This window comes from Spermophilus citellus (genome assembly GCF_964194105.1).
Source record: "Spermophilus citellus genome assembly, chromosome: 1".
Classification (NCBI taxonomy): domain Eukaryota; kingdom Metazoa; phylum Chordata; class Mammalia; order Rodentia; family Sciuridae; genus Spermophilus; species Spermophilus citellus.
The window spans coordinates 224,317,604-224,341,860 of NC_138182.1; the positions used below are offsets into that span (position 1 = coordinate 224,317,604).

General features: G+C 35.6%; 1 protein-coding gene across 3 annotated transcripts in view; it reads left to right on the plus strand.

The window, feature by feature from the left end:
- The first annotated feature begins 1,532 nt into the window (after positions 1–1,532).
- Positions 1,533–24,257, plus strand: part of AP3B1 (adaptor related protein complex 3 subunit beta 1) — a 263,662-nt gene continuing 240,937 nt past the window's right edge. Inside the window, exon 1 of one of the 3 annotated variants that reach the window (XM_081280210.1) lies at positions 1,533–1,828. In XM_081280210.1, coding sequence (XP_081136336.1) covers positions 1,701–1,828 — 128 coding nt within the window. In that variant the 5' untranslated portion in view covers positions 1,533–1,700. The remainder of the gene's footprint in view (positions 1,829–24,257) is intronic. The other 2 variants (XM_081280208.1, XM_081280209.1) reach the window with 2 other exon arrangements.

Below are 24,257 nucleotides of genomic sequence, written 5' to 3' on the forward strand. Positions count from 1 at the left end.
AGAAAACAAATGTACTTGGAATGATAATCACATGGAAGATACTTAAATTCATTATAACCATGAAAATAAAAACTAATTACAATATAATAATATTCATACCTGTCATATTGAGGACAATAAAACATTTTTTAGATAACCAAGAATTTATGAGGATGGAGGAAAGATCTGTTATATACTGTTGTGGGGGTGTGAACTGCTAAAATTATTATTCTTAAAAAAATTTTTTTGTAGTTGTGTATGGATAGCATACCTTTATTTTATTTGTTTATTTTATGCAGTGCTAAGGATGGAACCCAGTGCCTCACACATGCTAGGCAAGCTGCTCTGCCGCTGAGTTACAGACCCAGCCCAATTTTTGAGAACAATTCAGGATATCCGGTAAAGGTGCATGGATTCTAAAATCAAGAAATTGTTACATTTGACAATTTCTGGCATATGCCAGAAATTCTCTAGAATATGTGTACATCAATGTCCTCATTTTACAGACACAGTAAACAAAGCCTAGCTTTTTTACTCTTAAATGAATTAATATGCAAACCATTTAGAATAGTGCCTGATATAAATTGAGCATTATATAATACATAGTTATCTATCTACCTATCTATCATTATCATCATCATCAACTGTAGGTGAAATTCTATAAACCTGTCAATATTATCCATATAGACAAACAACATATTTAAAGTGTTTTAACAACTGAATTAAAAATGCTCAAAGCTTTGACCAGACTACAGAGCTTTCAGGACGTTCCCTCCTCATCCACCTACAGGTCGCAGGCGCGCACCATTTCCCCAGTAACAGCGTTGCCTTCTGCAGAACTGAGGACCAAGCTCCGTGGCGCCCCTGCGGAAGGCAAAGGAGAAGGGAGCGAGGACGCCGAAATCCACTGGAAGGCTGGGAGCAAGTACACCTGGAAATTTGCTTTCTCAGGTGCCGGCACCCGAAGAAAAGGCTGCTCCCTAGGGGATGTCCCGAAAAGAATGAAGGAAGGACAGAGGTGCGCCCCGAGGACAGGAGCTACTCCGGGCGGGAGAGGTGGCTCTGTTAATTTTTGGTAGCTTGAAGCTGCTAAAATGCACCCTTTGAGTTTCAAATGGAAGTACTCGCGCCAGGATTCTCGTGTCAAAGCTTTCACCTGCACCGTCGCTTCTCCACCACCTTCGGGAGGGGGGTCTCCTTAAGGTCTAGCCTAAAGGTTGCGTGGGGCGTGTGTGACTGCAGGCAGCTCTGACTAGAGGGAGAGGCACCAAAAGGAAAAGTAATCGTGATGGGATTTAGGAAAGTTGATCTGGTGTTTCAGGAGAAATCTGAAAGCTATTGGTTTACGGCAGAAATCAAGCAAAGAGCCGTGCAGACTGGGGGATCTCCGTCTCCAATAAAACTCCTACAAGTCAAATCTTCTGCAAGCCCACCGCCAGCCTTAGCCGAAACCCGGGTCCCAACCTCTCGGTTATCTCCAAAATCCGGAGAAGGAAAATCCAGGCAGGCCCGGAGCGGCCCGCGGTGGGTTCTGGCCAGCTCTCACTCTGGGCATGCGCAGGGGGTGGACCGCCCGGTGGCTCCGGGAGCCGTGACGAGCCCGGAAGCGCCTGCGCGCGCCCCTCCGCACGAGAACTAGTTTTGTTCCGTGTCCGCGGGACGGGAGCCCTTCGGAGAGAACCCCCGGCAGGACCAACCCGACGCCCGCCAGCACCGCGGCAATGTCCAGCAACAGTTTTGCGTACACTGAGCAGTCCGGAGGAGGGGAAACGGCGGAGCTGGGTCAGGAGGCGACCTCAACCATTTCCCCCTCCGGCGCCTTCGGCCTCTTTAGCAGCGATTTGAAGAAGTGAGGAGAAAGGTTGGGGTACAGGGGCAGGGTGGAGGAACCCAGCGCCCTGGAGGAGCGGGTACCTGGCTCTGGCTACCTGGAGAGGGCCGGGGTCTCCCGGAGACTGGGTCGGGACTGTTTCCTGTTGGTGGGTGGGCTTGGGTCAGTTGGGGTGGTGGGAGATGTTGGGGCGATTGGGGTGCGTGGGTGTGGGCGTGTCTGCTAGTTTTCAAACTTCAGTGGAAAAAAAACCCCAAAACAAAACCCACCAGTTGATGAGTGTGGATCACACCCCCAGAACTGCTGAGTTGGTTTCCGCAGGGTCGTGGAAGTCTGAATTTTGAACTTCTACTTAATTTAATGTCTGTAGAATCTGACATCGAGAAAGTCGCTTATTTAGGATGAAGAGAGTGGAGGACTGAGAGAGGGAGTGGGAGTATTGCTTATGAGAGAGTATTCCGTGACCCTGGAATGTAAGGGGCAAAGAGGTGATTTTAAGCTCTTTTGTCTATGTGCAAACTGATTAAGACCACCACTATCTTTTGCACCACAGATGAAAAAACTCTATTCCAAAACAAAATAAGATTGTGAGTAGAGGATGTTTAAAAAGACTGTTATAGTGAACACATCCTAAAATAAAAAAAAAAATGTGAATTTACGAACACTAAACAATGTACACTTGGTTCTGTAAAAACCTAACTAAGTTCATTTTAAGTAGGACCCAGGAGTGAATCTCCCCTCCCCTAAATTTGTTTAGATCTTTTTGTAATCACTTATACATTTTTTCTTATTTTTAATCTGTCAGTACCAAACAATATGGTCACATAGTAGGTTGTCACTGGAATGCTAAATGAAGGTAAAGTAGCTGTGTTGGTAGATTTGCAGGCGTCAGAAGGGTATGATTAAAATTTAACTTAAATTTTAACTAAAGATTAGATACAGGGACTGGGGATATAGCTCAGTTGGTAGACTGCTTGCCTGGAGTGCACAAGGCCCTGGGTTTAATCCCCAGCATCACACACACACACACACACACACACACACACACACACAAAAAAAAAAAAAAAAAAAAAAGAGAAGAAAAGAAAAGGTACTCTGGGAAGTGTTGGCAGTTGAAATTGGGATTAAATTTTGACTGTATTAAGATGGCTGAAATCTTATTATATAAAGTATATAAAATTCAGTCTTTTTTTTTGGTTTTTCATTATTCTCAGGCTAGAAAAGTTTAAAAGTAATATAACTCATTTCATTTTTCATTCTGTGCATTTAGATGTTAAGCAATTAATACAACAAGGAGTTTATTTTAAGTGTACATTTCTACTAACAAAATCTTTCAACTGCTAAATTAACCTGTCAGTCCACATTGGTCTATTTTGCATGTGATTTGCTTATAATTAGTTTAGTTTTTTTTTTTTAGAATTTTTTTTTTATTGGATGTTCACAACATTACAAAGCTCATGACAAATCATATTTCATAGATTAGAATCAATTGGGTTATGAACTCCCATTTTTACCCCAAATACAGATTGCAGAATCACATCGGTTACACATCACATTTTTACATACTGCCAAATTAGTGACTGTTGTATTCTGCTACCTTTCCTATCCTCTAATATCCCCCCTCCCCTTCCCTCCCATCTTCTCTCTCTACCCCATCTATTGAAATTCATTTCCCTCCATGTTTGTTATCCCATTCCCCTCGTAAACTCTTATATATAATTTTGTATAACAATGAGGGTCTCCCTCCATTTCCATGTGATTTCCCTTTTTTTCCTCCCTTTCCCTCCCGCCTCATGTCTCTGTTTAATGCTAATCTTTTCTTCCTGCTCAGCCTCCCTGTTCTGCTCTTAGTTGCTCTCATTATATGAAAGAAGACATTTGGTATTTGTTTTTTAGGGATTGGCTTGCTTCACTAAGCATAATCTGCTCTAGTGCCATCCATTTCCCTGCAAATTCCGTGATTTTGTCATTTTTTAGTGCTGCGTAATACTCCATGGTATATAAATGCCACATTTTTTTTTATCCATTCATCTATTGAAGGGCATCTGGGTTGATTCCACAGTCTAGCAATTGTGAATTGTGCTGCTATGAACATCGATGTGGCAGTATCCCTGTAGTGTGCTCTTTTAAGGTCTTCAGGAAATAGTCCGAGTAGGGCAATAGCTGGGTCAAATGGTGGTTCCATTCCCAGCTTTCCCAGGAATCTCCATACTGCTTTCCAAATTGGCCGCACCCGTTTGCAGTCCCACCAGCAGTGTACAAGAGTACCCTTTTCCCCACATCCTCGCCAGCACTCATTGTTGTTTGACTTCATCATGGCTGCCAATCTTACTGGGGTGAGGTGGTATCTTAGGGTGGTTTTGATTTGCATTTCCTTGACTGCTAGAGATGGTGAGCATTTTTTCATGTACTTGTTGATTGTTTGTATGTCCTCCTCTGTGAGATGTTTGTTCATGTCCTTGGCCCATTTGTTGATTGGGTTGTTTGTTTTCTTATTGTCTAATTTTTTGAGTTCTTTGTATACTCTGGATATTAGGGCTCTATCTGAAGTGTGAGGAGTAAAAATTTGTTCCCAGGATGTAGGCTCCCTATTTACCTCTCTTATTGTTTCTCTTGCTGAGAAAAAACTTTTCAGTTTAAGAAAGTCCCATTTGTTGATTCTTGTTATTAACTCTTGTGCTATGGGTGTCCTATTAAGGAATTTTGAGCCCGTCCCCACAATCTGTAGATCGGAGCCAACTTTTTCTTCTATCAGACGGAGAGTCTCTGATTTGATATCTAGCTCCTTTATCCACTTTGAGTTGACTTTTGTGCGTGGTGAGAGGAGGGGATTTAGTTTCATTTTGTTGCATATGGATTTCCAGTTTTCCCAACACCATTTGTTGAAGATGCTATCCTTTCTCCATTGCATGTTTTTAGCTCCTTTATCAAATATAAGATAGTTGTAGCTTTGTGGATTAGTCTCTGTGTCCTCTATTCTGTACCATTGGTCCACCCGCCTGTTCTGGTACCAGTACCATGCTGTTTTTATTACTATTGCTCTGTAATATAGTTTGAAGTCTGGTATCGCTATACCACCTGATTCACCCTTCTGCTTAGAATTGTTTTTGCTATTCTGGGTCTTTTATTTTTCCATATGAATTTCATGATTGCTTTATCTATTTCTACAAGAAATGCCATTGGGATTTTGATTGGCATTGCATTGAACCTGTAGAGAACTTTTGGTAGTATCGCCATTTTGATGATGTTAGTTCTGCCTAACCATGAACAGGGTATATTTTTCCATCTTCTAAGATCCTCTTCTATTTCTTTCTTTAGGGTTCTGTAGTTTTCATTGTATAGGTCCTTCACCTCTTTTGTTAGGTTGATTCCCAAGTACTTTATTTTTTTTGAGGATATTGTGAATGGAGTGTTTTTCCTCATTTCCATTTCAGAAGTTTTGTCGCTGATATACAGAAATGCCTTTGATTTATGTGTGTTGATTTTATATCCTGCCACTTTGCTGAATTCATTTATTAGTTCTAGTGGTTTTTTTGTAGACCCTTTTGGGTCTTCTAGGTATAGAATCATGTCATCCGCAAATAGTGATATAATTAGTTTAGTTTTATGGTTTGTCAACATCTCAGAAGTTTTTCTTTTAGATTTTGTCAGATTTGGGCCTGATTTGAAAAGAATGCATGTCTTTGACCAGTGCTGATGAGATTGGATTTGAAATAAAAAGAGCTGACATTGAGTGTTGTACACACCTCTGAACATTTATTATCATAGTCAATCTTCTTTTTTTCTTTTGTGGTGCTGGAGATTGAACTCAGGGACTTGCATATGCATGTGTTCTGCAACTGAACTACATCCCAGCTCTTCAGTCTTTTTAACAACCTTGTGGGCGGTTACCAGATACTTCTCTGATTCTACTTTACAAATGAGGAAATTGGAGCACAATGGTTAATTTGTCTAAGATCACAGAGTTCCCTGAATTTGAACCCAGACATTCTAATCTAAGCCTATTCTCTCAAGTGCTTTGATATGCTAACTACATGAACTTTATGGTGCTTTTATTAGAGAATGCAAATTTACTGATGGTGGAATGTGATGGATATTACTAGCCAAAGTACATGTATGAAGACATGAATTGGTGTGAATATACTTTGTATACAACCAGAACTATGCTCTATATGTATAATATGAATTGTAATGCATTCCACTGTCATATCAATAAAAAATTAATAAAAAAGTTTAAAATTTACAATAGCTGTATAACCTTAATCTTCCAGGAATTAGAAACATTTGGCCATTGAGCTGCAATCTAATGGAGTTATACAAGAAACAAGGAGACTCCTGTTCTGGAAGTGATCACTTTGTCTCTCTTGAACTTACATAATCCTCATTTATTAAATTAATGATACTACTACTCATTCAAAAATCAAATGACAAAATTTATGTAAGCAAAACTGTGTTATGTGCTCTAGTTTTTAATGTATTACTTTGAAGTAATTTCAAGTTTTTAAAAAAGTTGCAATTATAGTATAGAAAATTACTCTTCATGGAGAGTCACCAAATTTTAAAAATTTGCTACACTTTTGTTTCTCTCTTCCTTCCTCTCTTTTTCCCTGCACATGCACACAAACACATACATTCTTATTTTCTTCTGAATCATTGCAGAATTGTAGTTTATGTTGCTTTACCCTTAGAACTTTACAGTGCGTATTTTTTTAAGAATAAAAATATTCTCACATACCCTTGGCACTAATATATTCAGGAAATTTAACATCAGTACACACTATAATATGTAATCCAATTTTGTCATTTGTTCCAACAAAGTCTTTTTTTTTATATTTTTTCCTTTAGTATAGAATCCAGTCCAGAATTATATCTCATTAGTTGTCAAGATCTTAATCTCCCTTAGTATGGACTATTTCCTTAGCCTTTCTTTGCTTCTCATGATCTTGATATGTTAAAGAATACAAGCTATTATTTTATAGCATGTGAGTCAATTTGGGTTTGCTGGTGCTTCCTCACATTTAGATTTAAGTTGTATGCCTCTGGTTGAAATTCTACCACAGGTGGTTTCAAACTATTGTAGCTGGAGACACAGGACACCTATCTTCCTGCTGTTAATTTTCCCAGTCAAGGACACATCCATTTTTTCTGCTATATCATTACTATTTTTTCCCTTAAGTTTCTTTGTGGGAAGATATTTTGAGACCATAGAGATATCTTGCTTCTTATTAAATTCTTCACTGCTGTGTTCAGCTACCATTGATGAATCTCTTGAACAAGTCTTTTCCACAGTGGCTGTAAAATGTAGATGTTCCCACTCCAGAACTCCCTCTATTGTTGTGCTCTTTGGCTTAATTGTTCTTTCAGGAACTATTTCAACAATGCCTGGTCACTTCCTAGTCACAGTATTAATGATGTGTGTGTGTGTGTGTGTGTGTGTGTGTGTGTGTGTGTGTTGGGTGAGTGGGTACCTAGAATTAAACCCGGCGTGCTTAACCACTGAGCCACATCCACAGCTCTTTTAAAAAATTTTTTATTTTCAGATAGGGTCTTGTCAAGTTGCTTAGGGCCTTGCTGAGTTGCTGAGGCTGGCTTTGAACTTGCATTCCTCCTGCCTTGGCCTCCTGAGATGCTTGGGATTACAGGCATGTGCTACTACATCTGGATAATTTATTTTCTGAATATAATTTTATTTATCAGTGTTATTTATCTTCTCTACCTTTAAAAAAACTAGAATTAGGAGAATTAGAAGATTTTATGAAAGCAGATCTCATACATCATTTATTGGTTAATCAACTCCATGTATTAGATTATTGGCTTACTTCCTCATTTTAAATGTGTTAGTTTATTGGCTTGAGATTTTATAATTTCTTCAATTTAAATGTGATGAACTAACTTTTCATATTCCTTTCTTTTTAGAATGTTCTAAACTTTTATTTTAGTTTTTCCCAAGTTATTTTCCTTCTCTATCATAAAAGAAGAACCTCTTTTATCTTAACCCATTTGGGAGTATGTGTATAATTTTAAAAGATAGTTTTAATTTTTTCTGAATTAAACATTTAATTAGGAAATAATTTCTGGAAAGAAACAGATGAGTCTAATCAGTTTTCTTAGCAATAATATTACTGAATTTCTCTTTTTAACTCACTTAAAAAAATTTTTTTAGTTATAAATGGACACAATACCTTTATTTTATTTATTTAGTTTTATGTAGTGCTGAGGATTGAACCCAGTGCCTCATATGTGCCAGGAACTGAGCCACAACTGCAGCCCTATTTAACTCATTTTAAAAGTTTAAGCCATTATTTAATTTTTTTTGATAAACATGTAATAATTGTAAATACATATGGGATACAGTATGACATTTCAACACATGTACTGATCAGATCATTTAATTAGCATTTCCATTTCCTTATCATTTCTTTATGTTTGAGTCATCAAGCTTCTCCTAGTTCTTCATAAAGTATATAATAGTTTATTGTGAACTATAATCAATTCACCATGCTGAGGAACACTAAGAACTTAACTTCCTCTTACCTGTGTTTTGGTATTCATTATCCAACTTTCCTCTGCCTGCTCAATTCAACAAGAAGACACAATGATTATAAATATGTATCGCACCTAATGCCAGTGTGTCCAATTTTGTAAATCTTGTGATAAATATTTTTTTCCCAAAATATTTTTAGTTGTAGATGGACACAATACCTTTATTTTATTTATTTATTTTTATGTGGTGCTGAGGATCAAACCCAATGTGAGGCAAGTGCTCTACTACTGAGCCACAACCCCAGCCCTTGTGATAAATGTTTTTAGAATATCTTGTTGTAGTAGAGTATTGGACCTGGGGTCAGAATATCTAGATTTAAGGTAATGTTTTCCACTTATTGTAGTGTTTCCTTGTTCAGTTTGCTTAATTTCCTCAGTCTGTTTTTTTTTTTTTAATTTCTAGAAACAGTCTGATAATACTTGTCTACTTGGAGAGGATTTCTAAACTAGAATATTTTTAACTAATTCTATGGGAAAGTTGGGGAAATTTCACTGAGGGGGTAATATTTTAGATACTAAAGCTAAGAAGACTTTTCCACATGGAGGAAAATGATGTTGAAACTAGGAGAGTTGCAAAAGAAAGTGCAAGTTCAAGTGAAATAGAGATTTAGAGCTTGATATTTAGGATACCAGGTAAGAATTAAAGCATGGGAATGGATTCACTCACCAGGGAGAACTTGCTAGAAGATAAAATAGTCTAGATAAAACCCATGTAACTTGAGCCAGTGCTCAGAGGGTTAGGAAGTCAAAAGAAGACATTAAAAAAGATAAAAAAGTAAAAAAGGAGAAGCTAACAGGAAATTTAGGAGGAAATTATCAGTTGTGTTAGGAATTATAAAAAATGAAGGTAAATAGAATGAAGGCTAAAAGAAACTCTTGGGTCTAACAATAAAAAGATTAGCAGTTACTTAGCAATGCAGTACTTCTAAAACACCTTATAAAGTAGCATTTTTATTTCATGCTGAAATTGGAGTGGAGTTTTCATTTGTTTAGATATACAGATCTGGTTTAGAGGCAAAGGGCTGTTTGTTTTCCTGTAGTAGATACATTATATCAGTCTAACATTTTTTTTTAAACTTTATTTATTTATTTATTTATTTATTTTTATGTGGTGCTGAGAATCGAACCCAGGGTCTTGTATGTGGGAGGCAAGCACTCTACCACTGAGTCATAACCCCAGTCCTCAGTCTAACATTTTTAAACTGAAATTTAATTTATTCTCAACTTTATAATATCAGCCTTGAAAATTCCTTTATTACCATTAGCCTTTAGTTTCTCAATAGAGTCCAGTAGAAAGATTATATGTGTGTGTCATTTGTATGCAGTTATAGTAACTCTAACTAAACTACTTTATCTTTCAAGAAGGCATATAGGGGGCCAGGGTTATAGCTCAGTGGTAGAGTGCTTGCCTACCATGTGTGAGGAACTGGGTTTAATCCTAAGCATCACATAAAAATAAATAAAATAAAGGTGTTGTGTTCATCTACAACTAAAAATAAAAAGATTAAAAAAGGAAAAGGCATATAAAAAAGATTAAAAAAGAAAAAGGCATATAGGAAAGGTAGCAGAATACAACAGTCACTAATATGACATTATGTAAAAATGTGAATATGTAACAGATGTGATTCTGCAATCTGTATTTGGGGTGAAAATGGGAGTTCAAAACACAATTTGAGTCAAATGTATGAAAGATGATATATCATGAGCTATGTAATGCTTTAAATAGTCAATAAAAAAAAAAGAAAAAGGCATATAGAAGTGCAGCTAACTGACATTAAGCCATTTAGAGGATGTTCTTTGAATATTCACAATAAAGATAAAATAATTTCAGGTGTCAGTACTTTATTAATAGTAATGCATTATTTTTGACATACTTCAAAGAGTCATTGTGTCTCTTTATGAGGTTCTAAACTTTTTTTGTGTGATTCCCCCCCCCCATTTTTAATTGATATTTAATTTTAATTAGGACCCGTATTGCTATTTTCTCATTTAACATTTCTTTGTTGTTTCAAGTTGTTCAGTTTGCTTTTTCTTTTTGCTTATCTTAGTATTTTTCATTGATGCCTTCACCTCATTGAGTTATTCTGTTTTTTTAAGGTTATCTAGTTAATGAAAATTTGCTGAATATTCATGTAGAGAAATATCTCTTTCATACATTATCTTTATATTAAATGGTATAATTTATATGAAGGTGACTAGGAAAGTATTTGGTTTATAATTTTGTTTAACCAATTTTTTAGGTCCTCTGACTTCATTCCTTGTTCGTATTCCAGCACATTAACTGTCTAGGCCAGTGTTGTTAAAAATTGAAGGCTGGGGTTATAGTTCAGGGGAAGAGCTTATGTTTACCATGCACAAGGCTCTGGTTTTAATCCCCAGCATCTCCAAAAGTTAACAAAAAAATAACAACAAAAAACGAAACAAGACTGATTCAATGGCAGTAAACCTGTCTGGCACAGAAGGAAAACCTAGTTTGGTATTCCTGTTGTATGATAATATACTGCCATCCTGCAGCTAATTGGATACAGGTCCAGAAGTTGTAAGCATGCTATGAAAAAGCGCAGGTGCATGAGTTCCTTTTTCTTGTGCCCAGCTATCCAGGGTTGCAGGTATGAAAATACATGCCACCATTGATTTCTGAAGATACTGTTGTATGTATGATCATTTAAATTTCAAAGATTTAAATCCCTTGAGTTCTAATAACTCCAGTTTTGGTAACTGGTCTGTCTTATTAATTGTTTAGCTCTTTGAAGTTTATGTTTACTGGATCTAGGTCTGGACATCCTGTTTGCTTGCTGTATGTTTAACTTGGATCCTACCTTTTTACCTACAGAGGTGTCATTGTATATTAAGCAATTTAATGTTTTCTTGATCTTTTACTAAGTAAATGTCAACATTTGTTCCAAGAAAGCTGCTAACAAAAGAAAAAACGGTATACTGGTATCCATAGTGCATTCCTAAGTAGATGATTTCGGATTGTCATTTCAGTGCTGCAGTAGGATTCCATTTATAAGACTATTCAATCCTTGAAATAGACATCACATTAAATAAGATTTTACTATTTATTTGATGAAGTATGACTGTAAGCAGAGTTCTGTTTTTCAGAATGTTTCATTTTATTTTGCTTTGCTTGCATTCCCTCTTTGAGGAAAGTCAGTTCTTACATTTTGTTTAAATATTCAGCCAAGAAAATATTCATCCATTGATGTATGATATTTTTAAGATGACTGAAATTTCTGGAAATTTGAAATGCTTAAGTTTCCATCCTTGCAATTAAATTACAAGATGTGAAATACTATGTTATTTTTAAAAATTTAAAATTTGGAGCAACATTACTAGAGTTGGTGATTAAAGCAAAAAAGCAGACAGATGGTTTGTTGAAATGTTCTTTTTTACTGCAGTAAAGTTGCAAACTCTCATAGAATGACAAATGTATTATAGTGAAATAATTTGACAGTATTACATTTGTGTATATAAATGAACTACTGATAAAAACAAATTGCCTGCAGTCCAAATTCAAAATTTAAAGTAAAGACACCAAAGTAGAATAATCAGGAAGGAAATAATTTTCCTGTATTTCATATTATGAATAATGTTGGTTGTGTATTTAGGGAAGACTTTAGCATATCAGCTGGAAAGAGTTCATAGATCTATAAAAAGGAACAATTTATAGTCAGTGTCTGTTCATTTATGGGCTGATTATTTGTATAACTGATAATATCCAATGCCCTAATTGAAGGCTAGTGTCTAATCCTTCAGTCGAGTGAGCTGGCTTGGCAGCTGGACAAGAAACTGAGAATATGGCTGGTTCCACAATCAAGGCTTGGCAGAACTATATATGCATCACCTAGCTTTCTTTAATGGCCTTTCTCCAAGTTTCTTAAAACCTAGATTAAGAATATGGTCATGAAGGATGGGGAGGATATTAGAATATGAGGGCAGAGAGGTCAGGAGCAAAGAGGAAGGTGGGGGCCAGATTATGTATGGCCTTGTAAGGATTTTTTATTTTGCTCTGAGAAGTGAAGCTGTTGGAGAGTTTTAAGCAGAATGGGCATTTAAAATGTGATCAGTAACTATTAATTGCCAATTGTGTGCCATATATATTTCAGAAACTTTAAATATTATACAAGTAATAATTCAACAAATAGAAATGCCTTCTACTTGGTAGGCACTGCCTCTTCCCCATCCCCTGCCCTTCCTTCCAATACTGGGGATTGAACCCAGGATCATATGGATGTTAGGCAAGCATTCTACCACTGAACCATTCGTCAGCCCTTTTCATTTTATTTTAAGAGATGGTTTGGCCAAGTTGCCCAGGCTGGTCTGGAACATGTGATTCTTCTACCTCAACCTCCTGAGTAGCTGGGATTGTAGGCATGCACCACTGTGCCAGGTGTAGGCACTGTTCTTCTTCTTCTTCTTTTTTTTTTTTTTTAGAGAGAGAGAGGGGAGAGAGAGAGAGAATTTTTAATATTTATTTTTTTTAGTTCTCGGCGGACACAACATCTTTGTTGGTATGTGGTGCTGAGGATCGAACCCGGGCCGCACGCATACCAGGCGAGCGCGCTACCGCTTGAGCCACATCCCCAGCCCAGTAGGCACTGTTCTTGATGGTGGGGACTAACTAGCGGAAAGCTGCTTTCCTGGAGTTTATTTTCTAGTATGATGAAGACAGGCAATAAATAAGTCAATATATGGGCCTTCAATGGTAAGAAATGCTATGGAGAAAAATAAAATGCAGGAGATGTGGTGGGGAAGGGGAAGTAAGATAGGCATGGTGGAGGTTGGGTTGGAGTTTGCAATAGTATAGGGAAATACCCTTGAGAGCTTGATAATGGAGATAAGGGAGTGACATGTAATTGTCTGAGGAAGAGTGTCCATTGAGGAGAAATAGCAAGTGCTTAGGCCCTGAGTCAGGAGAATTTCTGACCTGTGTGAAGACCCACAAAGACACCAGTGTGGCTGGAGTAAACAGAGTGGAACATTGATAGAATATGAGGTCAGAAGAGGTAGGGGTAGGGGACCAGATTGTGTAGGCCTTATAAATCAGTGTAAGGACTTTGATTTTACCCTTAGTGAGAAGGGGTACCATTGGAGAGTTTGAGGAGAGAAGTGATGTGACCCAATTTACTTTTTAAAAGGACCACTTAGCCTCCTGAACTAGGAGTAGACTGTAGATCTGAGGAGGGAGACCAGCAAGGAGACTATTGCCGACTTTTTTTTTTTTTTTTTTTTAGGGGAGAAGGGGACCAGAAGGTTGGGCATGTTAAGTTAGACATGGTTTTAGGCATCTAAGTAGAGATTTAAATAGGCAGTAGGATATATGGGTGTGGAGCTTATGGGAAGATTAAGGGTAGAGATACAAATTTGGAAGTCATTAGGTTGTAGATGGTAGTAAATACTGTGTGAGATAGGATGAGATACTAGGAAGGGTGAATGTAGAAAGAGGAATGGTCAAAAGTACGAAGCTCTGGGGCTTTCCTGGAGTGATTGAGTCAGATAAGGGTTAGACTGAACATTGTCTACCCTGCATGTTAAAAGAATGTGTATATGGCTGTTGTTGGTTAAGTGTTCTATAAATGTCAATTAGGTCATATTAGCTGATATTATTCCAGTCTTCAATATCCTCACAGGTTTTCCATCTCATTATTCTACTGATTTTTAAGAAAAAATAATGAACTCCCCAATTATGCATTGGTCTAGCCTTCCTTTCAGTTTTAACAGGTTTGTGTTGTTGTTGTTTTATATTTGCTTCATTTATAAGGCCTTATTATCATGCACATTTAAGAGCATTTTTTTTGAGATAAGGTCCTTAATGTTACATAAGGTCTGTCCTATCCCTATCATATTATTTGTTCAAAAGTTTACTTTCTCTGAATAGTCACTAAAGCATTTTTTTTTTATGTTTGCATGGTATACATTTTTCTACCCTTACAATTTAAGCCTTTATGTTGAATTTCTTTTAGGGAGCATACAGTTGTACCTTGATATTTTCATCCAATCTGAAGATCTCTTTTAATCAGGAACATCAGAATTACTTCTATTTAAAATAATTATTGATATCGTTAGATTCAGGTCTTTCATTTTACTACCTGTCTTCTGTTTAGTCCCTGTCTTTTGTATTCTGCTGTTTAATCTTTACCCTTACCCTAACCCTAACCCTATTTGGTCAAATAAGATGATTATTGAGAAGTGAGTTTTGGATTTGTCAATGTGTAAGACTAGACTCCCTAACCTTGACAAGCATTTTAGGTGCAATGTGGGGCTGAAATCCTGATGAGTGGATTCAAGAGAGAAAGGAAAAAAGGAATTGTAGTTGGTATGTATTCTAGTATAGGGAGCAAAGAAATCGAGCTGTACCTGGAGCTGTACCTGGAAGTCAAATGATTTTTTTTCAGATGGGAGAAATTAATGAACTGATTAGAGGAAGAAAAATTGATGATGCAATAAAGAGAGAAGAAGAATCACTAGAATAATATCTTCTTTCCTTATAGAATATTTAGCAAATATAGATTAGCCATAAAATAACCAGCCATCCCTCTGAGAGGGATTCAGTTAAAATGATACAGATCTTTTCATCTTTTTTTTTCCATGTACAGTCATAAATTACTTAATGGTGGTGATGTGTTTTGAGAAACGTACTTGTGCATAATGTACTTAAACTAAGATGCTATGACATCACTGGGAAATATAATCTTTTTTTAAATTTTTAAATTAAAAAAGTTTTTTTTTAGTTGTAGATGTAGACCTTTATTTTATTTATTTTTATGTGGTGCCAGGGATTGAACCCAGTGCCTCATGCATGCTAGGCAAGTGCTCTACTGCTGAGCCATAACTCCAGCCCTGTGATATAATTTTATGGATGGATCCCTATGATACAGGGTCCATCATCATTGACTAAAATGTCATTCATTACACAGTACATGACTGTATCTATACAGTATCTATAATGTTTTTTTAAAAGCAAAGTTACTTTTGTAGTGTAATATGACATTATAATTTAGTCTTTTCATTTACTAATATATGGCACCTGTTCATTTCTTAAAGTGGTAGTCCTTTTAGGAAAAATTGTAATTAAGCTACTATCTTGGGAGAAACACTAAACTATAAGGAAAGTTAAACAACAGTGGTATTCAAATGAGGTTTTAGCTAAAGGTTTTAAATAATGTATATAATGAACCTTATTAATTATTAACTACATAAACAAAGGTAATAAAAAAAAGAATGAATACTATTGATGTTAGATGGTAACTAATGAGGACTTTCCACATGTACCCATCTGCACCTGGCAGAGGGAATAACATATACAAAGGTTTGGAGCTGTCCTATTTCAGTATAGTAGCCAGTAGCCAAATGTAACTATTGAAATTAAATTTTTTTTTTAAAGAGAGAGTGAGAGAGGAGAGAGAGAGAGAGAGAGAGAGAGAGAGAGAGAGAGAGAGAGAATTTTTAATATTTATTTTTTAGTACTTGGCGGACACAACATCTTTGTTTGTATGTGGTGCTGAGGATCGAACCCGGGCCGCACGCATGCAAGGCGAGCGCGCTACCGCTTGAGCCACATCCCCAGCCCCTGAAATTAAATTTTTAAAATAAAAGTTCAGTTTCTCAGACTAGCTACATTTCATGGGTTTATTGTAACTAGCAGTTACTATATTGGATGGCATAAATAAAGAATCTTTCAATTAATGGAACATTCTGTTGGACATTGCTGATGATAGGGAAGGATTTAGGGCTTATTCGGAGAACAGGAAAAAGTTCAGAGCAGTTAGAAGTGAGGGACTGGTAAAAGGTGGCTAAGAGTAGTCAGCATCTGTATTATGAATGGCCTTGTATACTATGCTAAGAAATTTGGACTTTGTCATGAAGGTTTGCAGAGTAAGGAGCTACCTAAGGATTTCAAGTATGCAGCACCATAGTAATGTTTATGTTTTAGAAATATTTTTATGGCTGTACCTAGGTTTTTGAGTTGGACAAAAATTTTCAATTAAATTTAAATTTAAAATTAAAAATTTAAAAATTGGACAAAATTGAAGTATGAGGTGATACTATTCTGAGATATTGAAAATATAAGGTTTGGCAAGTTTGCTGTGAACAAGGAAAGTATTGTATTCTGTTTTGGATTTTTTAATTGAATTGATGGTTTGGCATACATAAAGCAGTCAGATTGATAGATGTGGTACTTAGGAGAGATGCCTGTGCTGGTGGTGCAGATTTGTGAGTCATCATTTGATAGATGACATTGGAATTCATTGAACGAAGAGTATGTGGTTTGTGAGGAGAAGGCCATTGAAAAATTTAATGAAGTCAACATTGAGGGGAGTGAGAGAATTGGAGTTCCCTTAGATGACTGAGAAGAGAGTGCAGTTTGGGGAAACCATTAAAATTAATTACACAATTTTTGCATTATATTTAAGATTTGGTAAAGGGCCCGATCTGTTTTTTATATCTGTAGGAGGACAATGGTAGATAAGTAAAGGTATATCATGGTTTGTTGAAGCAGTATGTCATGATGGTTAGGCACACTTAGTCTGGAGCTCTCTTCCTGTGTGTGAAAACTTGTCACAGATTTATTAATAGCACACGGACAGCCTACTTTGCCACTATAGGCCCTTGGTTTCCATATCTGTAAATTGGGGATGAGTATAATAGTACCCACACTTACTGAATAATGGTGAGGATTAAAAGATTTAACACGTGTAAACAGTTAATAGTGTCTGATACTTAACAGAGGCATTATTATTACCATTGAAAAACTATTAAGGCCAATTGAAGTCTTTAAAAATTTCTTTTACTTTTAGTACAATATATTTTCAGCAATTATGATTTTAGAATCATTGCTAATTTTCACATTAACCATTGCTTTATATTTTTAAATTTCATATTATTGTTAAATTTTATGCTTGTTTTTCTGAGCCATATTTCACAAGCATTTAAACAGCTAAATTATATAAAATATATTTTTATGTGATCACATAAAAATAAATGACTTAATAGGGACTAAGTGTATTCTTCTGTGTGGTGATTGAGGATTTGGAAACAGGGATTATAGTACAAGGCAGTGACAAACTGTACTGTTTTTAACTTTTTAATTTAATTTTCAGCCTTGCTCACAGCTATTCTATTGCTTTGAAGTACTTTATTTTTTTTTACTTTATTTTTTCCTACTGAGCATATTTATTTTGATTTTTTTATTTGTCCTTTTTACATATACATGATAGTATAGTGTGTTTTGACATACTATACATACATGGAGTATAACTTACTCTAATTAGGATTCCATTCTTGAGGTTGTATATAATGTGGAATTTCACTGGTCATGTGTATTCATATATATGAACATAGGAAAGTTATGTCTGATTCATTCTGTTGTGTTTCCTATTCCCGTCCTCTCTCCCTTCCCTTCGTTTCGTTTTGCCTCATCCAGTGAACTTCTCTTCTTTCCTTCTTCCCACCCCCAGTCTATTTTATTTTTTGGTGATGGGGATTGAATCCAGGGTCTCACACATGCTATGCAAGCACTCTGCCACTGAAGCCATCTATTCTTGGTGAAGGAGCTCATTTCTCATTTTCCCCAAAAGAACAAGGATTTATATTGCTTGAACAGAAATCAAAAGAGAATTTCTGGAAGGAGTTAAGTGGTCTGCAGTGCCAATTCCTGGTGAGTAATCAAGTAAAATAAGGTGAGGGGAAGTGTTTATTGGTTTAGTGACAAGGCAATTGTTGGTGACCCTGGTTGTGGTGACAGAAGTAGCAGAGAATGTTAAATTTGGATATAAGGTTGTAGTGGATTGATGCATGGGCAAGAAGTGAGTAAAAGAAGACAACTTATCTAAAGAACTTTGGCTTTCAGGAGGAGAAAAGATGGTAATTGTAGGGATAAAGACAGTCTAAGAAATACCACCTCCACCCCATAGATTTAGGTTAAGTTTATATCCTTTTTAAAATAGTTCATTTATTGTTATTGATGCTTTATGATTATGCATAATAGTGGAATTCATTATGCTATATTCATACATGTACATAACAGTTTAATCATTCCCCAATGCCTTCCCTTTCTCTCCTGTCCCCAGATTCACTTGTTTTTCTCTACTGATCTCCTTTCTATTACAAAGAAGCTGTTTTTTGAGGGATGGACTATTGATAATGCTTAAATGCTGAGTGGAAGGAGGCAATAAAGTAGGGTGTGGAAAATACAGGAGAAGGTGATTCAGGGCACAACTGAGAAAGGAGGCTTGATAAGTTTATAGTGTACAAATGAGAGAGGAAAATGGTTAGAGCATCTCGTGAAATTGGGAGTGGGAGGTGGCCGGGATAAAAGTTTGTGGAGAAGTTTGAAGTAGCTGCTAAGACAATGGGAAGTCCTGTTGACGAAACCATGAAGAATTGTTAGATGATAATGAGGGCTAGCCTAGTTGAGATTGGAGACTACTGATTTATATTATCAGCAGTTTAATCTTTTTTTCTAGGAGTGTTCAGCAGTCCTGCATAGATGTGAAGAAAATGGGCATATGGGAGGAATGAAAGAAAAACACTGAAAAGTACCACCAGGAGTGGTGGTGCATGCCTGTAATTGCCCAGCAACTCAGGATTACAGGGGACTTAGGTTTTGGTTGGTGGGTGCTGAGGATGACAGTTGGGCAAAGAGGTTTGGAATATTGGTAAGAAAGATGTTGAACTAATTGAACATGGTATCTAAGCTGGAGTGGGAAAAAAGTATAGTACTAGGAAATTTATAGAGGAAAAAATAGTTAGGGGATCGGAAATCCGTAGGAAGCCAAAGGACCAGCAGTAGTTGGAGTGATTGAGTAAGAGCTCTAAAAGGATAAGAGACTGACAAAAAAAAGTTATATGGATTTAGTATTTCAGGATTGAGTCATTTTGGGTATTCACAAGGTTTAGGATATAACTGTGGAAGTGAACAGCTGAAAATTGCCTCTAAGAGAGAATCAGTAAAGCTGATTAGGCCAAGGAACTTAGAAATCAGGATACTAATTATTTCAATTATTTCTTTTGACATAACCCCTCCATCCATCTTTTGACTTTTTTTTTTTTTTTGGTAGTACTGATGATTGAACCCAGGAGCAGCATGCTACCACTGACCTTACTTATTTGTTTTTATTTTTGAGACAAGGTCTAAGTAAGTTTCTGACGCTGGTCTTGAAACTGCATTCCTTCTGCCTCAGCCTCCCGGGTTGCTGGGATTACAGGCATGCACCACCATTCCTAGTGGTACTTTTATTTTCAGTGTTTTTCTGTCATTCCTCCCATTTTCCTCAAGAACTCATAAGTCTACCCAGTCTTAAAACAACATTTTAGTTCTGTTTTCTGTCCTTCTTGTTAAACTTTGGTGGGAGAATCAAGTATAAATTTTGTCTATTCAAATTTACCTTTGTTTCTAGACTTGAGCCTCTTTTTCTCCTTAAAACTTAGGAGTGCTTGGGATTGAAGGTGGGGCCTTATGCATGTTAGACGAGCACTTTGTCACTGCCCAAGTCCTCACTGAGGTGCACCAGCCAAATCTCACTCTTTTTTTTTTTTTAATATTTGTTTAGTTAGTAGATGGACACAATTTCTTTATTTTTATTTATTTATTTTATGTGGTGCTGAGTATCAAACCCAGGGCCTCATGTGTGCGAGGCAAGCACTCTTCCACTGAGCCACAACCCCAGCCCCAAATCTCACTCTTTAAAGATCTCCAGGACTCACTTAACCCAGTCTATGTCAGCTTAATTATTTGCACCAAATATTTTTCTATTCACTAGTGTTATGAATATTAGCCCCAGTTATTTAGCTAAAACTGAATCAGATTAGTGCTAAATATCTTTTTATATGGGTGGACCTCTTTACCCATCTAATGCCATATCCTATTGCTTTCCCATCCAAATACTCTTAGGTTCATTTTTTATGGCTCCTACTTCAAATTTTATAGGGCTCCATGCATACATACTTGTACTGTCTCACCTTTTTTCGAGTACTCAGTATGACTGCCTAGAAGGTCTCTTACTTTGCAAAATAGAGAAGTTGTCTGAACTCATAGGGGCTATTTCCTCATGTTTTTGTGCCTTTGGAACTCTAGGGATTTATATTTGTTCTTTGAAAAGAATCTTATATTCGTATCACTTTTCAGAACATATTCATGTACTTTTTCAGTTGAGATTAACAGTGTCAAATGGAATAAGGAATGCACAGAATTTTGAAGAAGGGAGTTGTCATTGAAAGTTGAAAGCTGCTATAGAAGTTGGACTTTGATATAAGCCTCGACATAAAAAGATTAGGAAAGATTGAAGGATTTTCTTGGTAGGGAAAAAACAAGGCTGAAGGTATAATATTCTGCAACAATAAACAAACTAGTCTGGATAAAGATAAAGAATTCTTAGGAGCAGTGGAACATGAGATTCAAGAGGTAGTTGTTAAAGTATGAAGAAAATTGAACTTTAACTTCTGTGCTAAGAATAAGAGTTGATGATTACGAATGATTATTGCAGTGATGTTTTGGAAAGATTCATCAGATATTGAATGCCGAAAAGATTGGAGAAAAGAGACTGGAGATGTATAATCATAAAGAAGAGTGTTAGAAAAGACTATTAAGTTACATGATCATGGTTTATATTTTTGTCTTAAGTGTATATGATGAGGAAGGAAAGTGAACAGCATTAGAAAAGAGGGGTCTGTAGGTCTTAATTTCTCCAGATTTGGGTGAGGGAAGCTGGAGGGTTTCAAGCTTATCTGGAAGAGTGTTAGGACTGCTGGTGGAGATGGGAAAGGGCTGAGAGGGTCTTTGGGAAGGTAGGAGTACATTTTGTTTGGTGATATTGGACCATAGTTAAGAGAGCAGGTCTGTAGGTATATATTTGAAAATGAATTGAGATGAGAGAACAATATATAGTTGACTGTGATAAGTAATTTGACTTTTCATTATAGTTAGTCAAATTCTTTCAAAAGTCAGTTCTTGAGATATGTTTGTGGTTATTGAGAAAGTCAGTTTAAATATACTTGGGAATGGAAAACAAAATAACCACATAGCATCTCTAAGTACATTAGTCCAAAATAGCATGAGCAATCAATTTACTAGAGAAGGAATAGAAATGGCTACTGCAGAGTAATTAAAGGAATGCAAACATCACTCCTATATTCATTTATGAAATAATGATGATAGAGGATAGTTTTGTTACAATTTTATTTGGCAAAGTAAAAGGTGGGTAACCCCATATTATTAGCTAAAATTTTTGTTGAAATTTTACATAGTCTTTGAAATGCATAAGTCTGGTACATTTGAATATTTGAGCTTACCAAACCTTTGAGGGCAGTAAAAATTATTTTACAGATACTTTTAAGTATACTTAAGATCAAAATAAATGACTATTATGTTGTAGAAATGCTAATACTAATTAAAAGTACATAGTAGTTAAAACATGTAGCTCTTACAGTTTGTTTATCTGACAATGTCAACAATTATAAAATAACACATTGGGGCTGGGATTGTGGCACAGTATTAGAGCACTTGCTTAGCAGGAGTGAGGCACTGAGTTCTATCCTTAGCACCACATTAAAAAAATAAATAAAAATATTGTGTCCATCTATAACTAAAAATATAAACAAAAATAATGCATTTTTTTTTTTTTAAAGATCAGTGGATAGTTGAATCTTTGTTTAAAGAGAATATGTGGTTAAGTGCCTGGAAGTCAGAGGTAATTTAAACATTTTTAGAGTTTAAACATTATCAGAGTTCAGTGGAATTAAGTATATTCACATTGTTGTTCATCAAATCTCTAGAAATCTTTTATCTCGCAACATTGCCATGTCACTTTAAAAGCTGAGTTTTTTACTAAATTTTCAAGTGCTTTAGGGATAAGTCTTATCTAAGATAGAGATTGCATATTGGTATCCTCAATTCCCTTACACAGAAGGCTGATCCAAACTCATCAGATGGAAGACTTACCTTCTGTGAGCTTGGAAAGTTTTTTTTTTTTTTAAAGAATTTAAAAATTAATTAGCTTTGAGTTGGCATATCTTATTAACAGTTGTAGAAAACTTATATTTATTCCACTATAGTTTATGAATTTCTTGGAGGAAAATCTAATACTGATACTCAAACTTGATACACAAACTGACTCTTTGGCATGTCTGTGTTTATGCCCATCTGTTCCTGTGGCACCATGCCCATTATTATGGTGGCATGCCAGTAGCAGTGAGGCATGTGAGCCAACAAAGATGAATTGTTTGGATGGAATACACTATTCTGTAATACTAATTAATTTTGAGCTGATGAATCTACATGAGATAATGTTAACCGAATACAGTCAAAATAATGTCAGTGAAAGTAAAATTTATTTTGACTTATGCAGGAGTGTATCACAGATGTTTTAGACTACCATTGAGAATAATTAGAATCAGTGTTTACTATGGTTACAGTTTTCAGTTTTCTTTACATAAAAATTTTAGGTTTAAAAGAAAAAAAATATTTTTTTTGGGATGGATTGTAGATTGAGAGGAAGTGGATGACACTATAAGTTGTGGGTTTTATATTTCTTATAAGGTATTCACAGTTCTTAAAATATATTTTTGATGTAGTCACCTTTGTAGCAAAAGTTGACACCAGAAAGGTAATGGGAAGTGTGTTAGATTTCAAAACAAGACTCTTGTTTACTTCATTGCTTTGCTGTTTCCTAGAGCTATGATGGTGTACTAAAAATTGTATTATTTTAGAGTTTGTTAAACATTTTATAGTTTTTCTACTTACATGTTATCCTTATATTTTTCTGTGCCTCAGTTTCATTATCTATCAAATGGGAATAATTATAGCCATACATATTTCATAAAGACTTTTTGTCTCTATGAATAGAAAACAGTAAAAAATAAGTGTTGTGAGTTCTGGAAAACAATACTGTATTAAATGGCCAAGTAACTTACTTATAAACACGAGATGTGTTAGTGGTAAATATAGAAAGGATATAACTACCATTCCCATATCCTCAGATAACTAAATCGACTATATAGTTATAGTGTGTATTCTTCCAGAAATTTCTTTTTTAAATCGAAGGGTTTTATACCTGTATACACCCACACCACCCACATGCCTCTTAAGTTCTTGTTTTTCCCTTAATTTATCTTGAAATCTTTTTAAAAAATATATATTTTTTAATTTTTTAGTTGTAGTTGGGCATAATACCTTTATTTATTTATTTATTTTTATGTGGCACTAAGGATCGAACCCAGGGCCTCACATGTCCTAGACGAGCACTCTACCACTGAGCCCAAACCCCAGCCCTATCTTGAAATCTTTCCATACTTTTGTATGAAACTGTTTCAGTCTTTTAAACAACTGTGTTTTTCCTTTTATTCCTTTTATTTAATTTGTTCCATCTTTGATGGGCATTTGATTAATTTTAATTTTTGCCAAGTATAAGCAACATAAAGTTTTGCATAATTGTGTGCATTTAGAATCATAAGTCAAAGGTTATTGCATTTTAAATTATGATAGATATTATTGAATTACCTTCCAGATAGATTACACCAGGTTTCTCCCAATTAACAGTTCTAAAATTTGTTTTCCTTTACTTTTTACTGGTCCTAAAAAATCCAGTGGTATTTGTCAAACTTATAGGTGTAAAATGCTGTTACACTGAGTTCTTATTATTATGAATGTATATAACTCATCTTTTTCATATTATTGGCTTTTAAAAAAGTGAAATACTTTTTAAAATATCCTTTATTTCTCTATGGATCAGTTTTTGCTGATTATTAAAGGGCTCTTTGTATTTTAAAGAATTTGCATTTTTATTTTATGAATCCTAAAATAAATAAAATCCTAAAAATTTATTTTCTGGCAGTTTTTTGTATGCAAAAACTTAAAAGAATTTCTGTGTTTATATTTGCCAGTTTTTTATTTTATTGCTTCTAA